Source organism: Chanodichthys erythropterus, chromosome 17, assembly GCF_024489055.1.
Source record: "Chanodichthys erythropterus isolate Z2021 chromosome 17, ASM2448905v1, whole genome shotgun sequence".
In the NCBI taxonomy this organism is placed as follows: domain Eukaryota; kingdom Metazoa; phylum Chordata; class Actinopteri; order Cypriniformes; family Xenocyprididae; genus Chanodichthys; species Chanodichthys erythropterus.
This window is the reverse complement of record NC_090237.1, coordinates 16665575-16687518: the sequence shown is the minus strand read 5'-3', so window position 1 is coordinate 16687518 and position 21944 is coordinate 16665575. Positions and strand designations below refer to the sequence as shown.

The 21944-nt window shown below is 37.2% G+C and overlaps 1 protein-coding gene across 1 annotated transcript in view; it reads right to left on the bottom strand.

Annotated features, from left to right (window-relative positions):
• The window catches only part of grik4 (glutamate receptor, ionotropic, kainate 4), a 430510-nt gene that overhangs the window by 21512 nt on the left and 387054 nt on the right, over nt 1-21944 (bottom strand). Inside the window, exons 14-15 of the mRNA XM_067365349.1 lie at nt 14834-15037; nt 1738-1851 (exon numbers count right to left, since the gene is read on the bottom strand). Of these exons, the coding sequence (XP_067221450.1) occupies nt 1738-1851; nt 14834-15037 (318 nt within the window). The remainder of the gene's footprint in view (nt 1-1737; nt 1852-14833; nt 15038-21944) is intronic.

Sequence of the window (21944 nt, the reverse complement as noted above, 5' to 3'; positions counted from 1 at the left end):
GGGGTGTAGACACAATATTTATATAAACACAAAACATATGATCTATAACAAAAAAACATTTGGTTCAATGGGCGTTATAAACTCTATCCATTTACACCAAAAATCAATAAACATATCTTTTTGGTTATTTATACAGAAAGTAATTTTCTCCATAATAAAAATACTTCTTACAATGTCAATCCATTCCAGTATTTGTGGTGGGTTAGGTTTGTACCAGCATCTAGTAATAGCTTTTTTTTACTTGAAGCAAGAATAATTCTGTACATTTATTTGTTTTTCTTAACCCAGGAAACCATTGACACCTTTCCCATGTAGAGTGTCTCAAAATTGAAACTGAAACTGAAATGTCTAAAATTTTTTCCAATACATTATGTATATCTTTCCAAAAACTTTTGATGATAGGACAACCCCAAAATATGTGAAAATGGTTGGCGTCCTGTGAGCCACAAAGTCTCCAACAATTTGAGTTGCCCAGAGATTTACTTTTCTGTTCTGGCGTAATGAAAAAGCGAATAGTGTTTTTCCAGCAAAATTCTCTCCAATAAGAAGAACGAGAAGTTGCCCACTGAACGAAGATCTAGAGTTTTCACTGAAGGGCGTGTCTGTGGCGGCCTGGCAAAGTTCGATGTTTCACTATGAAACAGGAAGTTGTTGTAACTCAGGCATACAGTGTCCGATCTGCCCCAAACTTCACGTGTAATAAGAGTCCTGGTCTAAAGACATCTATATGCCAATATTCAATTAGTCATAGCCCCACCTGCTGGCAACAGGAAGACGCCACAAAGTACCAAACATTCTAGAAGGTTGTGTGGCACTTTGAAATGACTTTGCCATATTTCCCTTGTATTTACTCGCTTACATGCATGTAGCCCACTGTTCACTGTTTTCCTAAAGCCAACGGGTGGCGGAGAGCCCGAGTGCGAGGGCCCTTTCATCGCTGCTTGCAGCTTTAATTATTTTGGGATTTGCTAAAGATGACATTTAAAACTATAATAAAATTCTTCATATTTTCACAGATTTACTTTAACTGAGTTTTATATATTGGCAAAGGTAATCTAAATGTAAAAACAAATATCCAATATAGACAGATATTGAAAATTAAAAAAATTAATAAAATAATCAACATAATTCTACAGAGGTGCTCTTTTTCAGTTAACAGCACACCTGGTGCTATTGTTTCGCCAAAATGTTCTCAACAAATGAAGACGTACACAGGAGAAACTATTAGCAGCACGAGCAGAGTGGGGGTGCTGATTGTGTGTGTGTGTGTGTGTGTGTGTATAAATGCCCTACTGGGACACCACATTAATGTTTGCACACGCTGCACCAAGCAGCTTCATCCGGCACTTAGCCAACAGAGAGATCAGCATGTCACCTTGGGTTTGGGGAGGGGCTTTGATTAATGGTGCACAGACCTTTAAAAATAAAAGAGCTATTGGATTTTCAGTGTTGCTGTGTGCAAGAGCTCGGGGTGTTATTGGTGTGAATTAGATACAAGTCACAATAAGGAGAATCTGAAATTGGGAAGGAAAGCACTACATTTATCAGCTTTTCACACCACAGCACACCATCTGCTGCAGCAAGGGTAACGCTCAGAGCTCTCTGCCCCAAAGTATCTCTCTATTTATTTCCCACATGCTCTCTTTCAGGCCATTAGAGGTTGCCGATTGTTGAGGATTGTTGATCTTTAATGCTGCGAAGTCGGGGATTGTTTGGGAGTCTGTAGGAGGAACTTACTATGTGTACTCGATACATGATGCTGATTCCCAGAGTCATGAAGGGTTTGGAGAAATCAATGACCTTCTCCCTCTCAGCCGTGATGGTCAGGCCGGCCACAGCCAAGTCAGCCTTCTGAAACACATTCAAAATAATTGCAGCCATTAGGGCATTTCTAGGACAAAAAGGTGCAAAAACATTGAGCCAAAACCAGATGCAGGTGGTACATGGTTTCTTGCTGGTTCAAGTAGATACTTTTCAGGATTCTTTGATGAATAGAAAGTTCAAAAGAACAGCATTTATTTGAAATAGAATCTTTTGTAACATTATAAATATCTATACTGTCATTTTTTATTAATTTAAAGCATCCTTGCTGAATAAAAGTATTAATTTCTTCAATTTCTTAAAAAAAAATAAATAATATATATATATTTTTTTTTTTACTGACCCCAAACTTTTGAACGGTAGTGCATTATGTTACAAACGCTTTCTATTTCAAATAAATGCTGTTCTTTTGAACTTTCTAGTCATGACAATAACAATAAAACATTGATAATAATAAATAAGCATATTAGAATGATTTCTGAAGGATCATGTGACACTAAAGACTGGAGTAATGATACTGAAGATTCAGCTTTGCATCACAAGAATAAATTACATTTTAAAATATATTAAAATATAAAACTTGAATAGAAATAGAAAATATTTTAAATTGTAATAATATTTCACAATATTACCGTTTTTTGTGTATTTTTAATAAAATAAATGCAGCCTTGGTGACCATAAGAGACTTATTTTAAAAACAGTAAAAGTCTTACTGATCCCAAACTTTTGAATGGCAGTGTATATTTTTGTACATTTGAGAAAAAAACATTTTAGGCAAATGTTATTTTTAAAATGCTGTTGCAAAAACAAAAAAATAAAATCATCATCTACCCAGCCTCCTGTCACCAAATCCCCCCGCCAGCCCTGGAGCCCCTCAAAGGTGCATGACAACCCTGTAGTCCATTCTAATTAATTTGATTAGAGCAGGTAGACCACAAACCAGCAACAAACTTAAGCTGCCATGACCTGTCTTTAAACAGCTGGAAACAACTGCTTGCAGTCCAAATTCCTGTATTTTGGGGAATACTGAAGGGCAAAGCCGAGTTGCGATGGAACATGAACACAGAAACCGGGTAGACTGTCATGACAAATCACTTGACACAGCATCCAGTGCTGCCGGGCATGATGCTGTGGCCGGATCCCACTAATCAAACAACACCGAAAAGTGCTTCTGCAAGGAATTTTACGGTCCCGCGGGACACACTCTTACCCTCCACTGCTCTTTGTCCTCTCTAGGAGGAATAATGGGATATTGGAGCTCTGCCGTAAATGAGAGAGAATCTCTGGACAACAGATACCAGGTTATAATGTGATGTTTTAGCCTCAAGCCCGAAACCTTGAAAGCGACAAGAGATGCTTGTTAACCCTGAAAGCTGAATTAGGAATGTTAGACACGTGTTTCAAGATTTGAGAAGCTTGAGCTTTATCAGCCATTGCACGATGGCAATTAGATCCGTTGCTGCACAGATCTTTCAATACACAGCTAATGAGTGGATAAGCAGAGAAGGAAGGCAGAAGAAAAAAAAAAAAAAACTGTGACATCAGTCCAGTGTTATTTTAGTATCATTCAGATCACTGAGCAACTAGCTGAAATAAAGTATTATTTAGTTTTTATTTAATTTCAAGTAACAAAAGATTTAGTTCACAACAATAAAGGCCCCGATATACTCGCTGCAAAGTTCTTTTTCGTTCTTCGTTTAGGGGTAAAACAAAGTTGAGATTTGAATCCGAGGTGGAAGGAAGTAGTTCCTCACAAAAGAGGGTTTTTAAAGACAATCCATTGTTGTTTCTTATTTATTTACAAACTTGTGCCATCAAACTGTTGTATAAATGCAATATCACACTTGTAGCCGTGCAATATGGCTCTATATCAGCATGGCTGGGATAACCTATGGCAGAATCACAACCATGCTGATATAGAGTGATATTGCATGGCTTCTCGTGTGATATTGCTTATATCGAACATCTAACACTGCCCCCACTGCTGAGAGTGGCATTAGGTGAATATAAGAAAGGCATCTGATCATAACAATATGGGTATGTTAGCACGAGCTCTGCAAATTAGCACTCCAGTCACATTTATTTATATGGCATTTTATTCAATAGATTGCTTAAAAGCAATTTTCTACTATAAAGCTGCTACACAGTGTGTTCATGTTTTCATCCACGGAGATCTTACCTTGATGGACTCAAATGAGCCAGAGAAAAGTTCAGCGTGAAAGGAGGCGGAGCCTGAGCGCACACCTTTTATTACGTTATCGTCACTGACCAGTGGTAATACAAAGGTGTTTTGCAGCTGAAGCAAACTTTTCTTGAGAGTTTGCTTTGGAAAACCGTTTCGAACTCCCAAAATGAACTTTGTTTTGGCCTGATTTTGTTCAAAATGACGTCGCATCAGTTTGTTCTTCAATTTTGTTTGAAGTATATCAGGGCCTTAACCCTGCAACAGTCTTCTTCCTCTCACCGGATAATAAAGCAAGTTGTCATTATCTCGTCATGTACTTCACATGCACCTTAGCAAAAGCGAGTGTGGTGCGGGAAGACGAACTCTAGCATGTTCCCTGACGATTCCTTCCACAATAACAGCTTGCAGATGCACTAATCTTCAAGTGCTCTCCATAGTTCAGCTGTGGCCCACAGCTCTTCTTGAACTCATGCATACTTCACTTCACACAACAAAACATCACGCTGACACACAAACAAGGAAATTACGCAGTCCCTGCTGAACAGAAATCCCTCAAACAGATGTCGTTCGTAACAGAAACAAGGACAATAACTGCGGCTCAAATATTTGACATCTCGTTACGTATTAATATTGATGACTGGACTGCACAGAGAGGAAAATTATGAGACGGATACTCTAAATAATAAATAATGCAGTATGATATTCTTCCGCGCTCCATCTTCCCCTTCAGCTTTGGCTCAATCAAAAAGTTATGCCCCCAAAAAATGAGAGAAGAAGGCAATGTCAACTCTATCACTACTGAATAATACATTGACTTAAGTTCCCAGTGTGGCATTTCAAATTCCCTCTGAGGCGTATTCTTCAACTGACGTGAGAGAAACCCCTGACAGCTCGGCTCCTTCAGTACCTTTGTGTACTTCTGCACTGCTTTTAGTTTTACAAGAGTTACCAGAACATTATAAAGCATGACCAACACGGCCCCTTTGGGATTAAGAGTCCATATTTCAGACAGAAAGTGAGCTGCTTTTATGCAAAATCCCATCCGCCATTAAAATTTTAACAGGAAGGACCACCAACTGATTATTGGGAATATTTATTAGCAGAGTTATTCAATTAGTTGTTCTGTTTAAAAATAAATATCCATCAAAATACATCAACCAAGCAAAATTTTACATTTTATATAACACATGGTCAAGTCAAACATTTTTATTTACAGTTAGCATATAAACAGATAAGTTGGCTAAACTAGCATACCAAACATATGTTACTGCATATAATAAGATTTATTATCATATTTTTCATAATGTTCATATTATCATCATATTTACATAGGGCATAAAAAAATGACCAAGTATGTAATAAAAAAATTTAATCCATAATATATGGGTATATGTAATCCTAATTATCCTACATTAAATTCAACATGACTGTACATGTCAAATATATTATACTTATTCACTGATGTACTGTACTTTGATGACTGTATTTATGATGTAGTTTGGTATTTATACCATTTATGTACATTAATATTTTAAAATAAAACTAAAGATGATTTTGCTTACACCATGAAATTACAGTATTTATATAGACATGTTAGTCGAGTATTTATATTGTACACTAAATTAAAATGTCCAAAAATACACTGGAGTTTGATGATTTTACCTTATTTGTTTATTTATTTATTTATTTTTAAATCCAGGTTCTTATATAGCACTTGTTCTTTTTCATACCTTTTTAAAAAATTAATTATTTGAAATTATCATGAATTATTTTAAATGTGAAAGTCAAATGCGGTTGTCCACATTCAAGCATTTCAATGGGCTTAAACTGCTAGCCTTTTTACAGCAGAATTACTTCACAAATAACTGAAAATCATGAAGTCATGACTGTCATTTTCAATAATCAATACTAAAATTCGGCATTAGTAATTGGATTCCGACACGCGCACATTCAAGCTCTGACGATATCCCATTTCTTGGCTCATTTTGATGTGATCACTGAATCAGTGAGTTGTTGACTCGAGAACAGCTGCAATCGGATCAGTCTGATTCATGAATGAATCGTTCAGTGTGATTTGTGAACCGACTTATCAGGTTCACTGGAAAGAATCAACTCATTCACGAATCGGACATCGCTTGTGTCACAAGGTGAGATTTAGAGGAACAACATGTTTTTATGGAATGTAGTGGAGTAAAAAGTACAATATTATGCTTTGAAATGTAGTAAAACAAGTAAAAGTTTCTCAAAATAATAAAGTACAGATACTTGAAATATGTACTTTGTAGAAGTAAAAAATACTCTGTTACTGTCTACACATATTTTCTACATATTTTTATGTAATAAATAACAGGATAAAGCATTACAAAAAAGTCCCTCATGAGAACCAAGAGGTATAAAGCCTGCTGTCAGAACATGGTAGAGCTCTTCATCTCCTTCAGTTGCCCCCATCACCCTCTACTGTCTACAGACACTATAGCATACAATTAGACTCATTGGCCACACTCAAGGTCGGCTGCATAGAGCACACTTTGAGAGAACAAATCGAGACAATAATAAGATTAGGCACTTCTTTCTTTATTTCACTAATGGCTTTGCCCTCCATTAGCTTGTGGAATTAAGACAGATAACTTCTCAAAGAGTTCTCGTTTTTGTATGCGAGAACGTAAGCTGCAGTGAAATGTTCTGGTTTATGACCCTTTCTCCTGGAAATATATGTATATCGCCGTGGCTATTTTGTTCATTTCCAAAAATTTATTTTGCTCCCTGCGGTGCCTGCCAAAAAATGGACAAATAAATCAGCAGCAGGCCGTAAAGCTGCAACTGTTTTCAAATAAATAACATTTCCGCCGAAAAGGGCAAGCGTTCGTAGCTAAACAGAATTTGCAGCATGCAAGATTTCCATCTCATCAACGGGATGTTAGTGGCTGTCAGAATGGGACTAATACTCTTCACGCTTCACCGAGTCTTTTTAAACACATCTGTGTGTGTCTGTTATGGGATCAGATGGGCTAATTGAAATTCATTAGGACGAGGGAACTGTAACTGGGTTGGAGGCATAAACATGAATATTGTTGGTTAATCTGCATCACCTGTTTGGATGCAAGTAAAACAACTTTTAGTCTGGCTTAAAGGCTTCCTTCCTTTAATGAATTATTGAAATGAGCATTTGAGAATGAATAATTCAAAGCTAAAACAAGAGGAAGCAGATTGTTTCGTTCTATGTATTTTGAACAGCAGAACTGGTGTGCTTTGTAGGGGAACCTTTTAAAATCTGGTGGTGATTCTGGTTCCACAGCTACTAGGACAAACAATGTACCAATAATGATTTACCCCTGTTTCTCAGCAAAGCCATTCCACTGACTGAAGCATCTTTTTATGTGTACTGTATACAGTGCCAGATGAGAAATAACAGTAAATCTCTTTAAGTTGTATATATTCTCAATCATGAAAATATGTTAAAGGTGACTTCCGGTGACGTCATCCAATTGATGGCAGCTTGAAAGATTAGTTCTCCGACAAAGTGATAGAATTTAGCCCCAAAACACGAGAAATAAACTCGAATTACCATTATCGTCAACATGGAAGAGGGGGCTCAAATACATACTAGGCGAAAACAAAAGAAACAGTTGCAATCCAAAAGATTACAGAGAGAAGAAGCACGGGGTCAAACTGCCGAGTCGCCATTGAATGTCTGCCCGGATGATACTATACTGAAGCGGGGAGGTGCTGGCGAACTCGAAGAGACCGTCAGCCTGGCTATGATCCTTCAAGAGTTGCGTGATTTTAGGAGAGATAATTCAGATCAGCTGAAAGAAATTATAGAGGACATCCAAAAAAACAATAACAGATTAGAAGAAGCCGAGGAACGAATCGTGGGTTTGGAGGAGAGGTCGCAAAACACCGAAATCATAATGGCGGAATTTCTGAAACTTCAGTCACAGTTAGATGAGAGGATAACAGACCAAGAAGGCCGTTCGCGACGGAACAACATCAGGATCTATGGAGTCGCTGAAGGGGCCGAGGGCAGCTCGCCATCTATGACCACTTTTAGCATCTAGAACTAGAACTAGAAGCATCTCTATCCCTTCAAATTGAGAGAGCACATCGCACGCTCGCTCCACGGCCACCAGAAAACGCACCGCCGAGATCAATTGTGGTAAACTTTCTCAGTTATAGAATGGAGGAAATTTTGAGAACTGCGTGGAGGAAGAAAGGTTTTGTTTGGCGTGACAAGAGAGTGAACATCGATCACGATTATGCCCCTGACGTTATTAGAAAGCGCAAGGAATATACTGAAGCAAAGAAGGTACTGAAGGAGAAGAATATCAAGTTTCAAACCCCCTTCCCGGCCAAACTGCGGGTGTTTTTTCCAGATGCGATCCGGGTATACAACACTGTGGAAGAAGCAACAAAGGATTTAGCTGACAGGGGATTTCCCATCACTGTCATTCAGCCCCCTGGGACACTGATGGAGCGAATTCAAAGTTTCACCTGGCGCACGGCTGGTCAGAAAGCGGAACGAGGCCGCACCAGAGACAAGCCAAACTATAAAGAAAAGCTCTAGCCTTTTAGACGGTAACTTACCCAGAGCATTGATCCTATTGAGTTAAATTTGAAACTTTGTTTTGATTTGCAATGGATCTGTCAAGTAGGTAGATGTAGATTTTTAATTTTTTTTATTATTATTACTTTTATTTAAAGTGTGAAATCAGGAAATTTGGCTAACCCATTTTAATAGTTTCTCATGCTAGTGTTTTCACTTATAGAAGGTGTGTAATAATGAATGTCGGAGTATAGCTGTCGAACTGACACATGAGCGCAAGCTGTATTGCCAATGTGATCAGTATAGGGGGCCCTTACCTATTGGACTCTGAAGGTCTTCCCTCAGGGCCGTTCTCTTTCGGCTCACTCGAGGACAGGAAAGAGACCTCTTTATTGGAAGTCTTTAAAGTTTTTGTTTTGTTAATGGTTCTTAAATTTTTCAATTATGTTATGAGTGTTCAACTGCTGCTCATTTTCTGAATTATAAGAGTGGGTGCAGGTTAAGTTGTGCGTTAATGGGAAAAGATGTTAAGTAATATTAAGGTGATATCTTTTAATGTGAATGGGGTGCTCAATCCAATTAAAAGAAGCAACATTTTTTCAAAACTTAAAGATAAAGCCCAGATTGCTTTCTTACAAGAGACACACCTTTCACAGGTAGCACACAATAAATTGAATAGGTCCGGCTTTAAACATGTTTTTTCATCATCTTATAAATCTGGTCATAAGAGAGGAGTGGCAATACTAATATCAAAACAAATAAACTATGAACATATATCTACTATCACAGACAAAGAGGGTAGATATGTTATGATAACAGGAAATGTAGAGGGCTCCTTGGTAACTCTTCTCAATGTATATGCTCCTCCAGGGTCAGGGTCTTTTTATAAACATATATTTGATTTAATGGCTACTACTTCACAAGGTATTACAATTTGTGGAGGAGACTTTAATGTTAGGTTGAATCCTAGATTGGATTCTTCTGGGAGTGGTTCAATTCAATCCAAGCCTATAAGTAAGAAAATTAGTATTGTTATGAAAGAGCTAGGGGTCCTGGATGTGTGGAGAGATCTTAACCCTTCTAGTCGTATTTATACCCATTTTTCTTCACCTCATTCGGTTTATTCTAGAATTGACTATTTCTTTATTTTTAGTAAAGACAGAAACAGGGTCAAGTGTTGTGAGATAGGAACAATAGATCTCTCTGATCATAGTCCTGTCTATTTGACTTTCAACTTGAATAGCAAAGCAAGGGCTACGCTTTGGAGATTAAACTCTAGTATTTTAAATAAACTTAAAGAACAGATGAAGACTGAAATTAGGCAGGAGAGACTTAATAAATTACAGCAACATCTAGAGGAGCTACAGAGACAACACATGAGGAATTTGGACTCCAAGGTCAAAAAAGAGATTAAAAAGACACAGGAAGAAATTAATGATTTGTACATGGAAGAAATACAGAAAAAGTTTATATTTACTAAGCAGAAATATTATGAAGTAGGTGGCAAATCTACTAAATTCGTGGTTTACAGATTATGTAAACAACAGGCGGATGATTCAATCTACAAGATTCACAATCCTATTACCAAAAAAATTGAATCGGATCGGATGAAATTCTTAAAAATTTTGAGATATTTTACAAAAATCTATACTCCCAGAAACAAACGGATGCAGATTCTCAGGGGACGAAAATTCTTGATTCTTTGAATTTACCTACAGTCTCTGAAGAAAACAATAAGAGACTGTTATCTGAAATAGGAATTGAATATCGCTATTACGAGGCTGAAAGTAAACAAGTCTCCAGGCCCCGATGGTTTCATTTCTGAGTGATATAAATCCCTTAGAGAATCATTGACCCCTATGTTACTTGACACATTCAATTGCATATTAAAAGGTGGGGGGTCCCCCCCTCTTGGAGGGAGGCAATAATTTTGGTTATACCGAAGGAAGGTAGAGATAAAACTGAGTGCAGAAATATCAGACCTATCAGCATTTTAAATGTTGATTACAAACTATTTACATCCATTCTAGCTAGAAGGTTAGATACAATTATTCCGGAACTGATTCATTTAGATCAGACTGGGTTTGTTAGGCAAAGACAAACTCAAGACAATATTAGGCGTTCTTTACATATTATGAGCCATATAGCCAAGCACAATGTTGAAGCTTTGTTAGTAGGATTGGATGCTGAAAAGGCATTCGATTCTGTTAGGTGGAAGTATCTTTTTATGGTATTGATTTGGGTTTCACAAATCTATTATTAAAGTTATTCTAACATTATATGATAAACCATTAGCACAAATTAAGGTGAATGGTGATCTTTCTAACCAGTTTACTCTAGAACGAGGAACACGTCAGGGCTGCCCAATTTGCCCTATTCTATTTTGCCCTATTTATAGAGCCCCTTAACCAGTGGATTAGGCAAAATGACAAAATTATAGGTATAGAAATAGGGACAGGAGTACATAAGGTAGCAGCCTTTGCAGATGATATTTTAGTTTACTTAAAGCAACCAACCCAGTCTTTTCCAGAATTGATGTCACTTCTTGAGAGATATGGATCATTTTCAGGTTATAAGGTGAATATACAGAAAACCCAGGTTCTCACGTTTAAGTATAAGCCACCTGGATCTATTATGAGGAATTTTTGTCTCAATTGGGAATCACTTTCAATGAAATATCTGGGTAGAGGTGTGAACCTACACTGGTCTCACGGTTCGGTTCGATTACGATTATCAAGTCATCGATTCAGTTCGATTCGATTATCTCGATGCATCACGATGCATTGATGATGCACTGCATCCTTATTTTTCAATTTTGCTTCACATGTATACAATTTTGTCAATAAATACAAGCAGTCAGATATATGAACTGAACCCTTAATTTTACCTGAAACACGCTTCTTGAATGTATCAAACATCAAATAAAACTCAAGTCTGGGCACAGAACACAACAGCAGCATTAGATTAGAACACACAAATGTAAGTACTAAAAGTGCATAATGCAGGGAGTGTACTTAAATACTTATATAGTGCAGTGTACTTTCTTGTAAAACATTTAAATATTGACAAATGTATAAACATGAAATTAAATTACAAACCAAAATAAACAAGAGGCCAAACCTACTTGAATATAATCTATATACAAAAAACTAAATCTGCACTTCAGCAGGTTTTCAGGTTTTCCACTACAGAAAAGGGCCGTATATCCTTTGCAATAAAAGATGCCACTGCTCTGGTAATTCTCTGCCCTCTCACTGAGTTTGGCGGCAACGTTGATATAAGTTGATCAATTTTTGGCTGAGCTGGATCCACAATGGCACTGACAGGCGTTTGCAGCTCGGGGTGAAAACGACTGACGTGGTTTCTCATGTTGGTGGTATTAGTATTACCCCCTGCATATTTTATTTTTGCGTGACATGATTTGCACACAGTGTGTGTCTTGTCAAGGTCGGGCTTACCGTGTTGTTGATAAAAGCCGAAATGTGCCGAAATGTCGGCTTTTAAAGTGGTTGGAGCATTTTTTATTGCACGCTCAGGCGTTTCGCCTCCCTCTGCCATTTGTATGCCGCGACTAAGCACGCGGTGCTGACGTCAGAAATGCGTCAGTACATTATAACCGGTTATGGGCTATTACTGAACCGAAACCGAATCGTCCTCGTCTGCATCGCGATGCACCGTAGAAACGATTAATTTTGACACCCCTATATCTGGGAGTAATCTTATCAAAGGATTTATCATAATTGTTTCAAGTTAATGTTGCTCCACTAATTGCAAAAATTAAAGGTGATATATCAAGATGGAATCTTATCCCCTTTCTAAGTATGAGCTCAAGGGTCGAATCAGTCAAGATGAACATTCCACCAAGACCATTTATTTCAGTCTCTGCCAGTGATTATACCATTGCAGCATTTTGTAGAATGGGATAAATTATTTTCAAGATTTATCTGGAAAGGGAGGAAACCCAGAATTAGATTAGAATGTAGATTAGAACACTTCAGCTGTCGAAGGGAAAGGGGGGTATGACACTGCCTTGTTTTCGAGATTATGCTGCCCAAATTAAACCTTTGGTGTGTTTATGTAATCCAGTATATCAATCCTAATGGAAGGAAATAGAAAGTGTTATATCTCACGATGTCCCAGTTCAGGCAGCATTGGAAGATGTTGGACTGATAAATATATTATTAACTATAGATAACCCTTGGTTAATTGTATCCCTAAACATTTGGAAGAAAGTAGTGAAATTATGTAATTTGAGTGATTCCATGATATTGCTCCACTGGTGTGCCTATGACATGGAGTTTGTTCCCAACAAAACAGATAGTAGGTTTAGAAGTTGGACAACTAAAGGCTTAACTGCCTTAAATTTCAGAGCTTTCAGATGCTTAAAGGAAATCATGGGCTAGAGAACCAAGACTTTTATAGGTATCACCGATTGCGGCACTATGCAGTGCATGCTATAGGAGATGTATCAAGGAAAGTAGAACATAGGTTATTAAAAGTTTTTCTTCTAGCCTATCAATTAGATGTCTGTAAAAATGTGATCTCAAAGTTGTATAGTGGGCTACAACAAGCTAAGATGGTAGACACATTATACATAAAGGAGAGATGGGAGCGAGAAGGCAACCTGAGTCTTTCAGTAGAGGAGTAGGAAAGAGTTTGTGAGTCACAATGGAAAACTACATATTCTCTGTTCTGGAGAGAGTTTGCGTGGAAGGGTATTGCTAGGTTTCTTCCCACACCTGCTCAGATCAAGCATCAGTCGTATAGATCCAATTGTTGGCAAAAGTGCGGGGTCGACAAGCCATTTCCTCGTTTTCTGGGGCTGTACTTCTATTAAACGATATTGGTATGAGATACACAAATGTCTAGAAATTACTCTTAAGATTCACATTCCATTCAGTTTTGAAGTGATGTACCTGGGATTGATTTCCAGTGATTTTCCAAACAAATACATGTTCAGAATCCTAACCATAGCAAGTAAGAAAGCAATTACAAGAAAGTGGCTGCAACCAACTTTGCCTACTCTAGATGACTGGGTGGACATAGTACATGATATTTTTACAATGGAGAAGCTAACCTATGCTTTAAGACTTAAGTCTCAGTTGTTTTCAGAACTATGGAAAGATTGGATTGAGTGTATATCCCCTATACGATCAGATTTTGTTTTATAGCAGAATAATAAAAAAAAAAAAAAAAAATTAAGAAAAAAAAGCAACAGTCATCATACTCCCTTTTTTTAAGGAGAAATTAATATTTTTGTTTAGCAAAGACTGATCAAAAATTACATATATACTATATAAGATTTATATTTCAAATAAGTGCTGTTCTTTTGAATCCTGAAAAAAGTATCACAAAAATATTAAGCAGCAAATCAGCAGAATGATTTCTGAAAGATCACGTGACACTGACGACTTGAGTAATGATGCTGAAAATTCAGCTTTTCCATAACAGGAATAAATTACAGTAAAAAAACTGTTCTTTCAAATTGCTATATTTTACAATATTACAGTTTTTTTTACAGTATTTTTTGATAATAAAGCTAATATTTTAAATAATAAATCTAAAAATGGCCAAAAACTAAAAAGGGTCACCTTAAACTGTTATACATTCTTTTTCAATTATCCTACAATTAGCAACCTAATTTAGCTTTCAAATTACTCCAAAATTGTCAAATCTTCTCTTTGCATTTACAGCCTTGGTAACCAGCTTATGCTAGCTTATCCTTTTAAATTATGTATTACATAATTTTAGATAATGACATGTTAATTTGTGTATGTTAAATAACATCACAAATAATATGACCAGTTAAGAATGGTTAAACTAAACATTTCACTTATTTTAATTGTGTCCCACATGATGCACTATACACTATGTACTTATACACTATGTACTCAACCATGTAGTGTATGAACTTTATAAGGTTTTGTCATTCAAATTCAGAGTCTGAAGCCCCTCCTCCTCCACTATATAATTAAAGCTATGACAGTTGAGCACATGAAGTCTCCAACATTCCACATTTAGATTGTTCAGTTAATTAAGTGCATCATAATGTGTATGCAAAGTGCACTTTTTCTTTTTAGAATTTTCAGCACTATTTATACTACAAAACATCATAGAATAGTGCAGAAGTAAGAAAAGTCTTGATTAGCTAAAAGAAGATTTAACAATAACACACTATGATTTTGATTAGGCAGCAAAGAAGGGGGATAAAGCATGACACTGGAATGTCATTTCGTCCCAATTTAACCCTCGAGTATAAAATATTTCCTTGTGATGTCACTCACCCTGCTGATGAGCTCTCCCACCATGCCCGTCCAGGTGCCATTGGCGCCCGGCACGCCGTACACGCCGTCCCCAACTAGCCGAATACGATATTTGAACTTCAGGATATCTGCCAACTCCTTCAGCATGTCCACGCAGAAGCCCTCATAGCGCTCGTTCCCTTCTAGTTCCTGGTGATTGGCTCTCAGCATCACATACGGATTCTCCTGTAAAGACATCATTGGTGTCACCTTCGGCACCCACATCTAAACATGCTCTCAGAGCACTTCTGTATCAATCGACACAATTTTGTGCTACAAAAGATTGCTTGAGTTGGCAAGTCACCCTAGATATGTTTCCATCCAAAGTTGTAAAAAACTAGAATGTCGCATAAAACATTTGCGAATAAAGCACCATTTCCATCCCATGTGTTCAAGAGAACAAAATCATCAATTCCCGGGAAACTTGCAAAGTATCAATTATAAAAATGGAAGTTCCTACAACCCGGAAACACACTGTAGCTCTTTTTCCCTACACAATAAATTACTTGCGCTTCAGAGTGTGCAGATGAAATGCAATAACCAACGCTGTCATGTTATCTTGTGTTCGGAGGCGGATGCCTGATATTTGGGAATGCTATCATTTGAGACAGTTCTGAAAGGTAATTATGCCAAATCAATTTGATGACTGACTTTGGCTCAGGGCTTTCAGCATGACTAAAACTACATTTGAGATGGAGTGCAATGAGATTGGTCCACTGATTAGTCCAGTTATCCAATCACATGATCTTGTGAGGCAAAGTCGCACATGTTTTTTGTTGTGAAATGAGGAATTTATTTGGAAAATTGTAGTTTATGTGCATTTATTTTTATTGGATAAAAAATAATCCGACTCATTTGAGCGAAAATAATTTTTATGCACATTTTAAGATTTTATACGCATCGTGCAGTTTCCATCCAGTGGTTTTTAATGCGATCCCAAAATTGGAGAGAAACATAACTACAGTTTGGACACATGGGGCTCTGTGACAAATGTGAGCCCACCAAAAGACCAAGTTCCAAATTTACGGTTTGTTTTCTCATGCTGCCCAAAGACTGAACAGATTTAAGAGGCAATCTGTGGTCAAAATAAAGGCTTCGTAAACATTTCATCCCACCATCATTCAATAAACATTTGCTGTGCTCGCTATTATACATTGAGATACAGATGTTTTGCTAGTGTGCATGTTGGTCGAGTATGTTACTGACATTTTCAAAAACTTTGCATAAATTTAACAGAACAGTGTCACCTCAGACATAAACAGTCACTACAGAATTAAACCAGCCATATAAAAGCTTTTCAAAATCACTTTGTGTTATAAAAAAAAAAAAAAACACTTTGTCTGATGTGTTGCAGCAAGACACACTAAAATGGGTCTGGTGTACTTAAGATTTGTTTAGAGCAGACTGGTCGACTGGAGAGAGTGTTTCATTTTCACCAGTAAATCTGACTCGCTCCACTTCGATGCTTTGAGTGGCAATCTGAAGAGCTGACGAGACTTTTCAGTCTTTTGCATCGCCATGGCAACACTTTCTCCTTTATTTTTTTACCTGCTTGTCTGGTCCTGCATCCCTGATTTTTGATGTGCCCAGTGGCCACACTCCAGCTGGCTTGAGTATAGCAACAGCTGGGTCTTGCGGCCTGTCAGACGAGGGGGAACGTCAATGGCAATGTTCCTACACTTCAAATAAACCTGAACCCTATTAACACGAGCAGCTCGTATAAATCCAAATAACACAATAACTGTCCTTTCACCTCATTTGTATGTCCATAAAAGCCGTACGATGTATTTGCAGATGGATGTTCGCACCTTAGACCTGACGGAGCAATCGGTGAAATCCCATATTGCCATGGCACAAAGAGGAGCCGCTTTGGCCCAGAGTCTGACACTCTATAAATGCAAATCCTTCCATTTTGTTCATTAACTCGTTGAATCATCCACGCATGTTACTGTCATGCCCCGCACTGACACCGCTGCGGTGGTTATGCAGAAAAGCACAATATAAATGCAAATTTTCATCGCTTACAGCCTGCTGGAGGCACTCAAGTATTGCAGCCGGACACTTTCTCTCAAACTAGGCTTATTAAAGAGCAGCATTTCATGGGCCAGTTGCATATTAGATAGACAGTTTCAAAGAATGGAAGCAAGCTAATAAACAAACCTTCTGGATTCAATTAATAGGTCTACGCACTGGGCGAGAGAAGTCATCAATGGTTTTGGGTCATTACGTGCCGCCCATTATAGCCAACTAGCCTCTGGTCTGATTGATGATTGAGTCAAAGAAATAGGAGTGATTATACATTTATGCTTCATAATCCATTATTAGCAGAATCTATGAAAAAATGAAGAAAAAGGAATTGTGGAAGAGGAAGTTAACTGTGCACACACAGGACTGGGCACAACATATCGCCATCTATATGAGAAATGGAGCTCTGGCATAAATCAATTACGATATCACAATATTATACCAAAGCTAAAAATGACCAAGTTAAACATTTCCCATTCTTTATGTTTTCAGTAAGCAAGCAAACAGTTTAGCCTTTTAAATTATGTCACATTATATTACTAAAGCTAAACATGGTCAAAATAAACATTCTTTTTTGTGTGTTTTTGTTTTGTTTTCAGTTAGCAAGCTATAGCTTAACCTTTTAAATTACATATAGCAGCTTACTGTACATTACCAAAGGTAAAATGGCCAAATAAAACATCTCTGCTTTCTTTGTTTACAGTTAACATCTTGCTACAGTGAAAAAAAGTGAATTGGTTTACAGATAGTTTGTGTACTATATACGGTGAATAACTGTAATAGAGCTAAAGGTACATTTAATGTAATTTTAAGTTTAAGTTTTTGGAAGTGAAAAATAGCAAGTCATTGTATAATTTACAGTGAAAAACCATAAATTGACATTTGATGTATTTTCATTGAAATAACTTTCATGTGTGTTACCATGATGGTGTTTAGTGTTTGTGTGAATGACACTGTGTGCACCTTCTATATATTAGTATTGTCTTTCTCAGTTTTCTGGAAAAGCTGTTTGTGATGAGCTTCGATTCATCATGTGACTCTCATCACCACTGTGTTTGGTGATTATCAATGTATTACAAAAGTACAAAACAGAAATAAGTAATTCAATAGGTTGATAAATTAACATTATATCAGTTAATGAAATACATTTTTACCATAAATTTAACAGAATTTTTTTTACAGTGTGTAAAATAAACAGAACCGTAATTATTACAATATAAACCTTTAAATTATACAGGTTTGAACTGTAAAATCTAAGTGCTCTCCCGTAAAACCTGAAACGTTGCTACCATATTTTTTTATTTTAAAGTTTTTTTCATTTTTTTTAACATTAATTTTATGGTGATTTTTTTTTACAGTGTAGATTACATATCACATAATGTTACCGAAACTAAAAATGAGCAATAAACAAAACTTTTATTTAAACAATTCCTTTCCATTGTGTTTTCAGCTAGCCTCTAGTCTGACAGATGATCGAGTGACAGAAAACGGCTCGACTACATATTTACATTTAGTAATTCATTATTAGCAAAACTTATGGAAGGAGGGAGGAATTGATTGGGGAAGAGGAGCGAGGTTAACTGTGAACACACAGGACCGGTCCTGGCATATCGCCATCAATCTCAGGAATGGAGGCTCAGGCATCAATCAACTGAGTGAGTGCTGTTATCAGGCCAAGCAATCCTCTCTTCTGAGCTTGAATGGTTCCATAAAATCTGCAGGTCACATCAGAGAAAGAAACTTTCCGTTTAATAGCGCAGACAGTGAGATTAAGGGCACTTTGGGTGTCAAGCCTGCCAAATGCAACATTCCTCACCAGTCTGGGATCTGCAGCAGATTTGATTCTATTTGTTTTCTTGGAAGGCTGTCAGCTGATGAAATCCATTTTACAAATATAGCATGGCAGCAGTCTGGTTTGGTGTGTTTGGAAAACAAACACATTAAAGTCAATCTTTCTTCAAATCAAATCTCAAAGCTTTTTGTTTAGAAAGAGAATAAAAATTGGAATTGTGTGTTAGCATTACTCAGACAATCCCAAAAAACCCTGAGTGAGTCTGGTAACTGACTGGCCCACTACTCCCTCTTTGATTCATTTATGTCTCTCTTGATTTTTTTTATTGCTTACAGGGGGTGAATAAGACTGAAGATAGTCCAGACAGAACCAGCTTTGCCTGATAGCGATCACAGAAACTGGTCACAGAGGTGGCACATTACATGGCACGTCACATTTCACATTTTATGCGAATAAAGGCTATCTGCTTCTTCTTGAATACAATAAAAGTGGTCTGTCCACTGAAGATGGCGTGCCTGAGGTTTCATCATGAAATAGTTTCTGCAATCGTATTTCTCCATGTTTTCTGAAAGAGCACTTTATCGCCATCATTGATTACAGTGAGCATGAATTCAGCTGCTGAATGTGAGGACTTTCTTTTCTTTTAGAAGATGCAGTGATACAGTATCCACTCCATATCACATTATTGTGCTGATATTGTACCCATACAGATTAATAATACTTCCTTTTTTCGAAGACGGGCTCTCAGAGACAATATGGGTTGGTAAAGGCTCACATGAGTTTTCTTGAGGATTCAATTCAAGCACAATGTGGCTTTTGAAAAACACTGCAGATAGCATCACAGAAAGATGATTTTATAGAGTGAATGGAAAGTGAACCCAGTTTCAGATGCAAAACAATATGTATTTGAGCTTAGAAAAGAAAAACAGCTTAATCTGAGAAAGCAGTTTCTGAAGGGAAAGCATATCAAATGCACATCAAATGACAGCAAACAAAGGTTGAAAAAGTATTAAACACAAATAAAACAATAACAGCATCCTGTATTTGCATACACTGTGTTGTTTTAATATTTGAATCACTAAGAAAATTATGCAAATCAGGCATTAACTGTGTCAGGTACACAGAGTAAACCCTATACCAGCTCATATAGTGCCTGGTTGAGATGTGAGATGGGAGGTATGTGAAAAGAAGCAGTGTGATCAACTGAGATATACAGTATCTCACAGAAGTGAGCACCCACACATCTATTTCAATCATACGTCTGTTTCCCCAAAACAACCTCTGGATATGATGCTGAGCACATGCACTCAACTTCTTTGGTCGAACATGGCGAGGCCTGTTATGAGTGGAATCTGTCCTGTTAAACTGCTGTATGGTCTTGGCCACCGTGCTGCAGCTCAGTTTCAGGGTCTTGGCAATCTTCTTATAGCCTACGCCATCTTTTTTGTAGAGTCACTATTCTTTTTTTCAGATCCTCAGAGAGTTCTTTGCCATGAGGTGCCATGTTGAACTTCCAGTGACCAGACCCATTCACACCTGAGACCTTGTAACACTAATGAGTCACATGACACTGGAGAGAGAAAATGGCTAATTGGGCCCAATTTGGACATTTTCACTTTGTACTCACTTTTGTGGCCCACGGTTTAGACATTAATGGCTGTGTGTTGAGTTATTTTGAGGGGAGCTGTACACTCATTTACATTGTAGCAAAGTGTCATTTCATGTGTTGTCACATGAAAAGATATAATAAAATATTTACAAAAATGTGAGGGGTGCACTCACTTCTGTGGGATATTGTATACACACGCCGATTCTGTGACACAACAACAGTAGTATTTGTAAATAAAATACGTGGATTTGCTTGACTGCCATGACAGTCGCCGCAAGCGGAGTGATACAAATGGTGAAAGACTGGTTCCTAGAAAGAACTGTTGTATAAATATATTTTTTAATATATATAAAGTTTTATGTTAGATGCGATTAAATCATGATTAATTTACTTGACAGCACAAATATATATATAGCCACTTAAAATAGTATAATTTATATAAAAACAGAGGGCTAAAATCAGCCTACAAAATGGCCTTTTATTTTTAAATTATGGCAGTTTTTAATGTAATAATCCTACTAACATTAAAAGAGGACTTTAACATTACAAAATAATTCATGACCCATTTAAATACACATTATTCCTCAGAGCTAAAAGAATTATTGCCATATAAGGGTCAGACATTATTCAGCATTATTAATAGGTATTAAAGGAGTAATATTATTCTGAGGAGTTCTCTAGTATATGTGAGGTAAAGTGAGCTCATATCATATTATATTAAATTTGATATTATGTCTTTACCACATCTACCAATGGCAATTTACCAGTCTATCAATGGTAGAGTAATACAATTTTTTTCCTCAATCAAAAGGCAGATTTGAGGTAGTCTGTGAGTTATGAAAGCAATGTAAAAATGTTACAAACAAACATGAGTTATTTGTTTTCACAATCAAAGCACAAAAGCTCTGGCTCCCTCTGCACATGATATAATACCAGAGACATCAAGAGCAACTACAAAAAGCCACAGAACAGTTTCTTCTGTTTAGACAGCTTTACCACTGCAAGCCGAACCAGCTCTAATATACTGTCTATCCTTACAAAAATGTTAGATCTAGCCCATATCACCAGGGTAAAATTCAATCTGTGTGTTTGTGTGTGTGCTGTAACTCCAGCAATGACAAAAAGCTCAGAGCAGTAATGAAAACGCTGGTGGAATGGTCCACAGGTGCTGAGTTCTGCAGCATGTTTTCAACTGTGCTGCGTTTACTGAGATAAAGCAGACTTTGCAATCAGCCGGTGATGAATGGGCCGTGATAGAGCTGAAATTGCTCTTCTGTGGCTCTTTAATGCGGCCAAAGTCTTTGTATATCTTTAAAGAGGAATAAACACATGGTGCAAACTTCTCCCCAGTCCTCCAAGCTGTAACATCAAACACATTAACAATAAAAGATCTGAGAGAAACTAATCGTTCCACCTGTATTCCACTCGATCCTTTAGTGAAACACACACATGCACATCCTCCCTGACATAATCATCTCTACTGCACTTACTGCACAGTAGTTTGTTTCCAAAAACCTGCTGAAAACACCAGCATATGTTGTGTTGGATGCTGGTGTGCTGATGTTCCCACCAGACTTTTAAACAAACTTGAAGTCAGTATGAAATTAAAATTGTGATCACCTTTTCTTCCCTATTGTGACGTATATATCCAAGTAAAATGGCTTCTT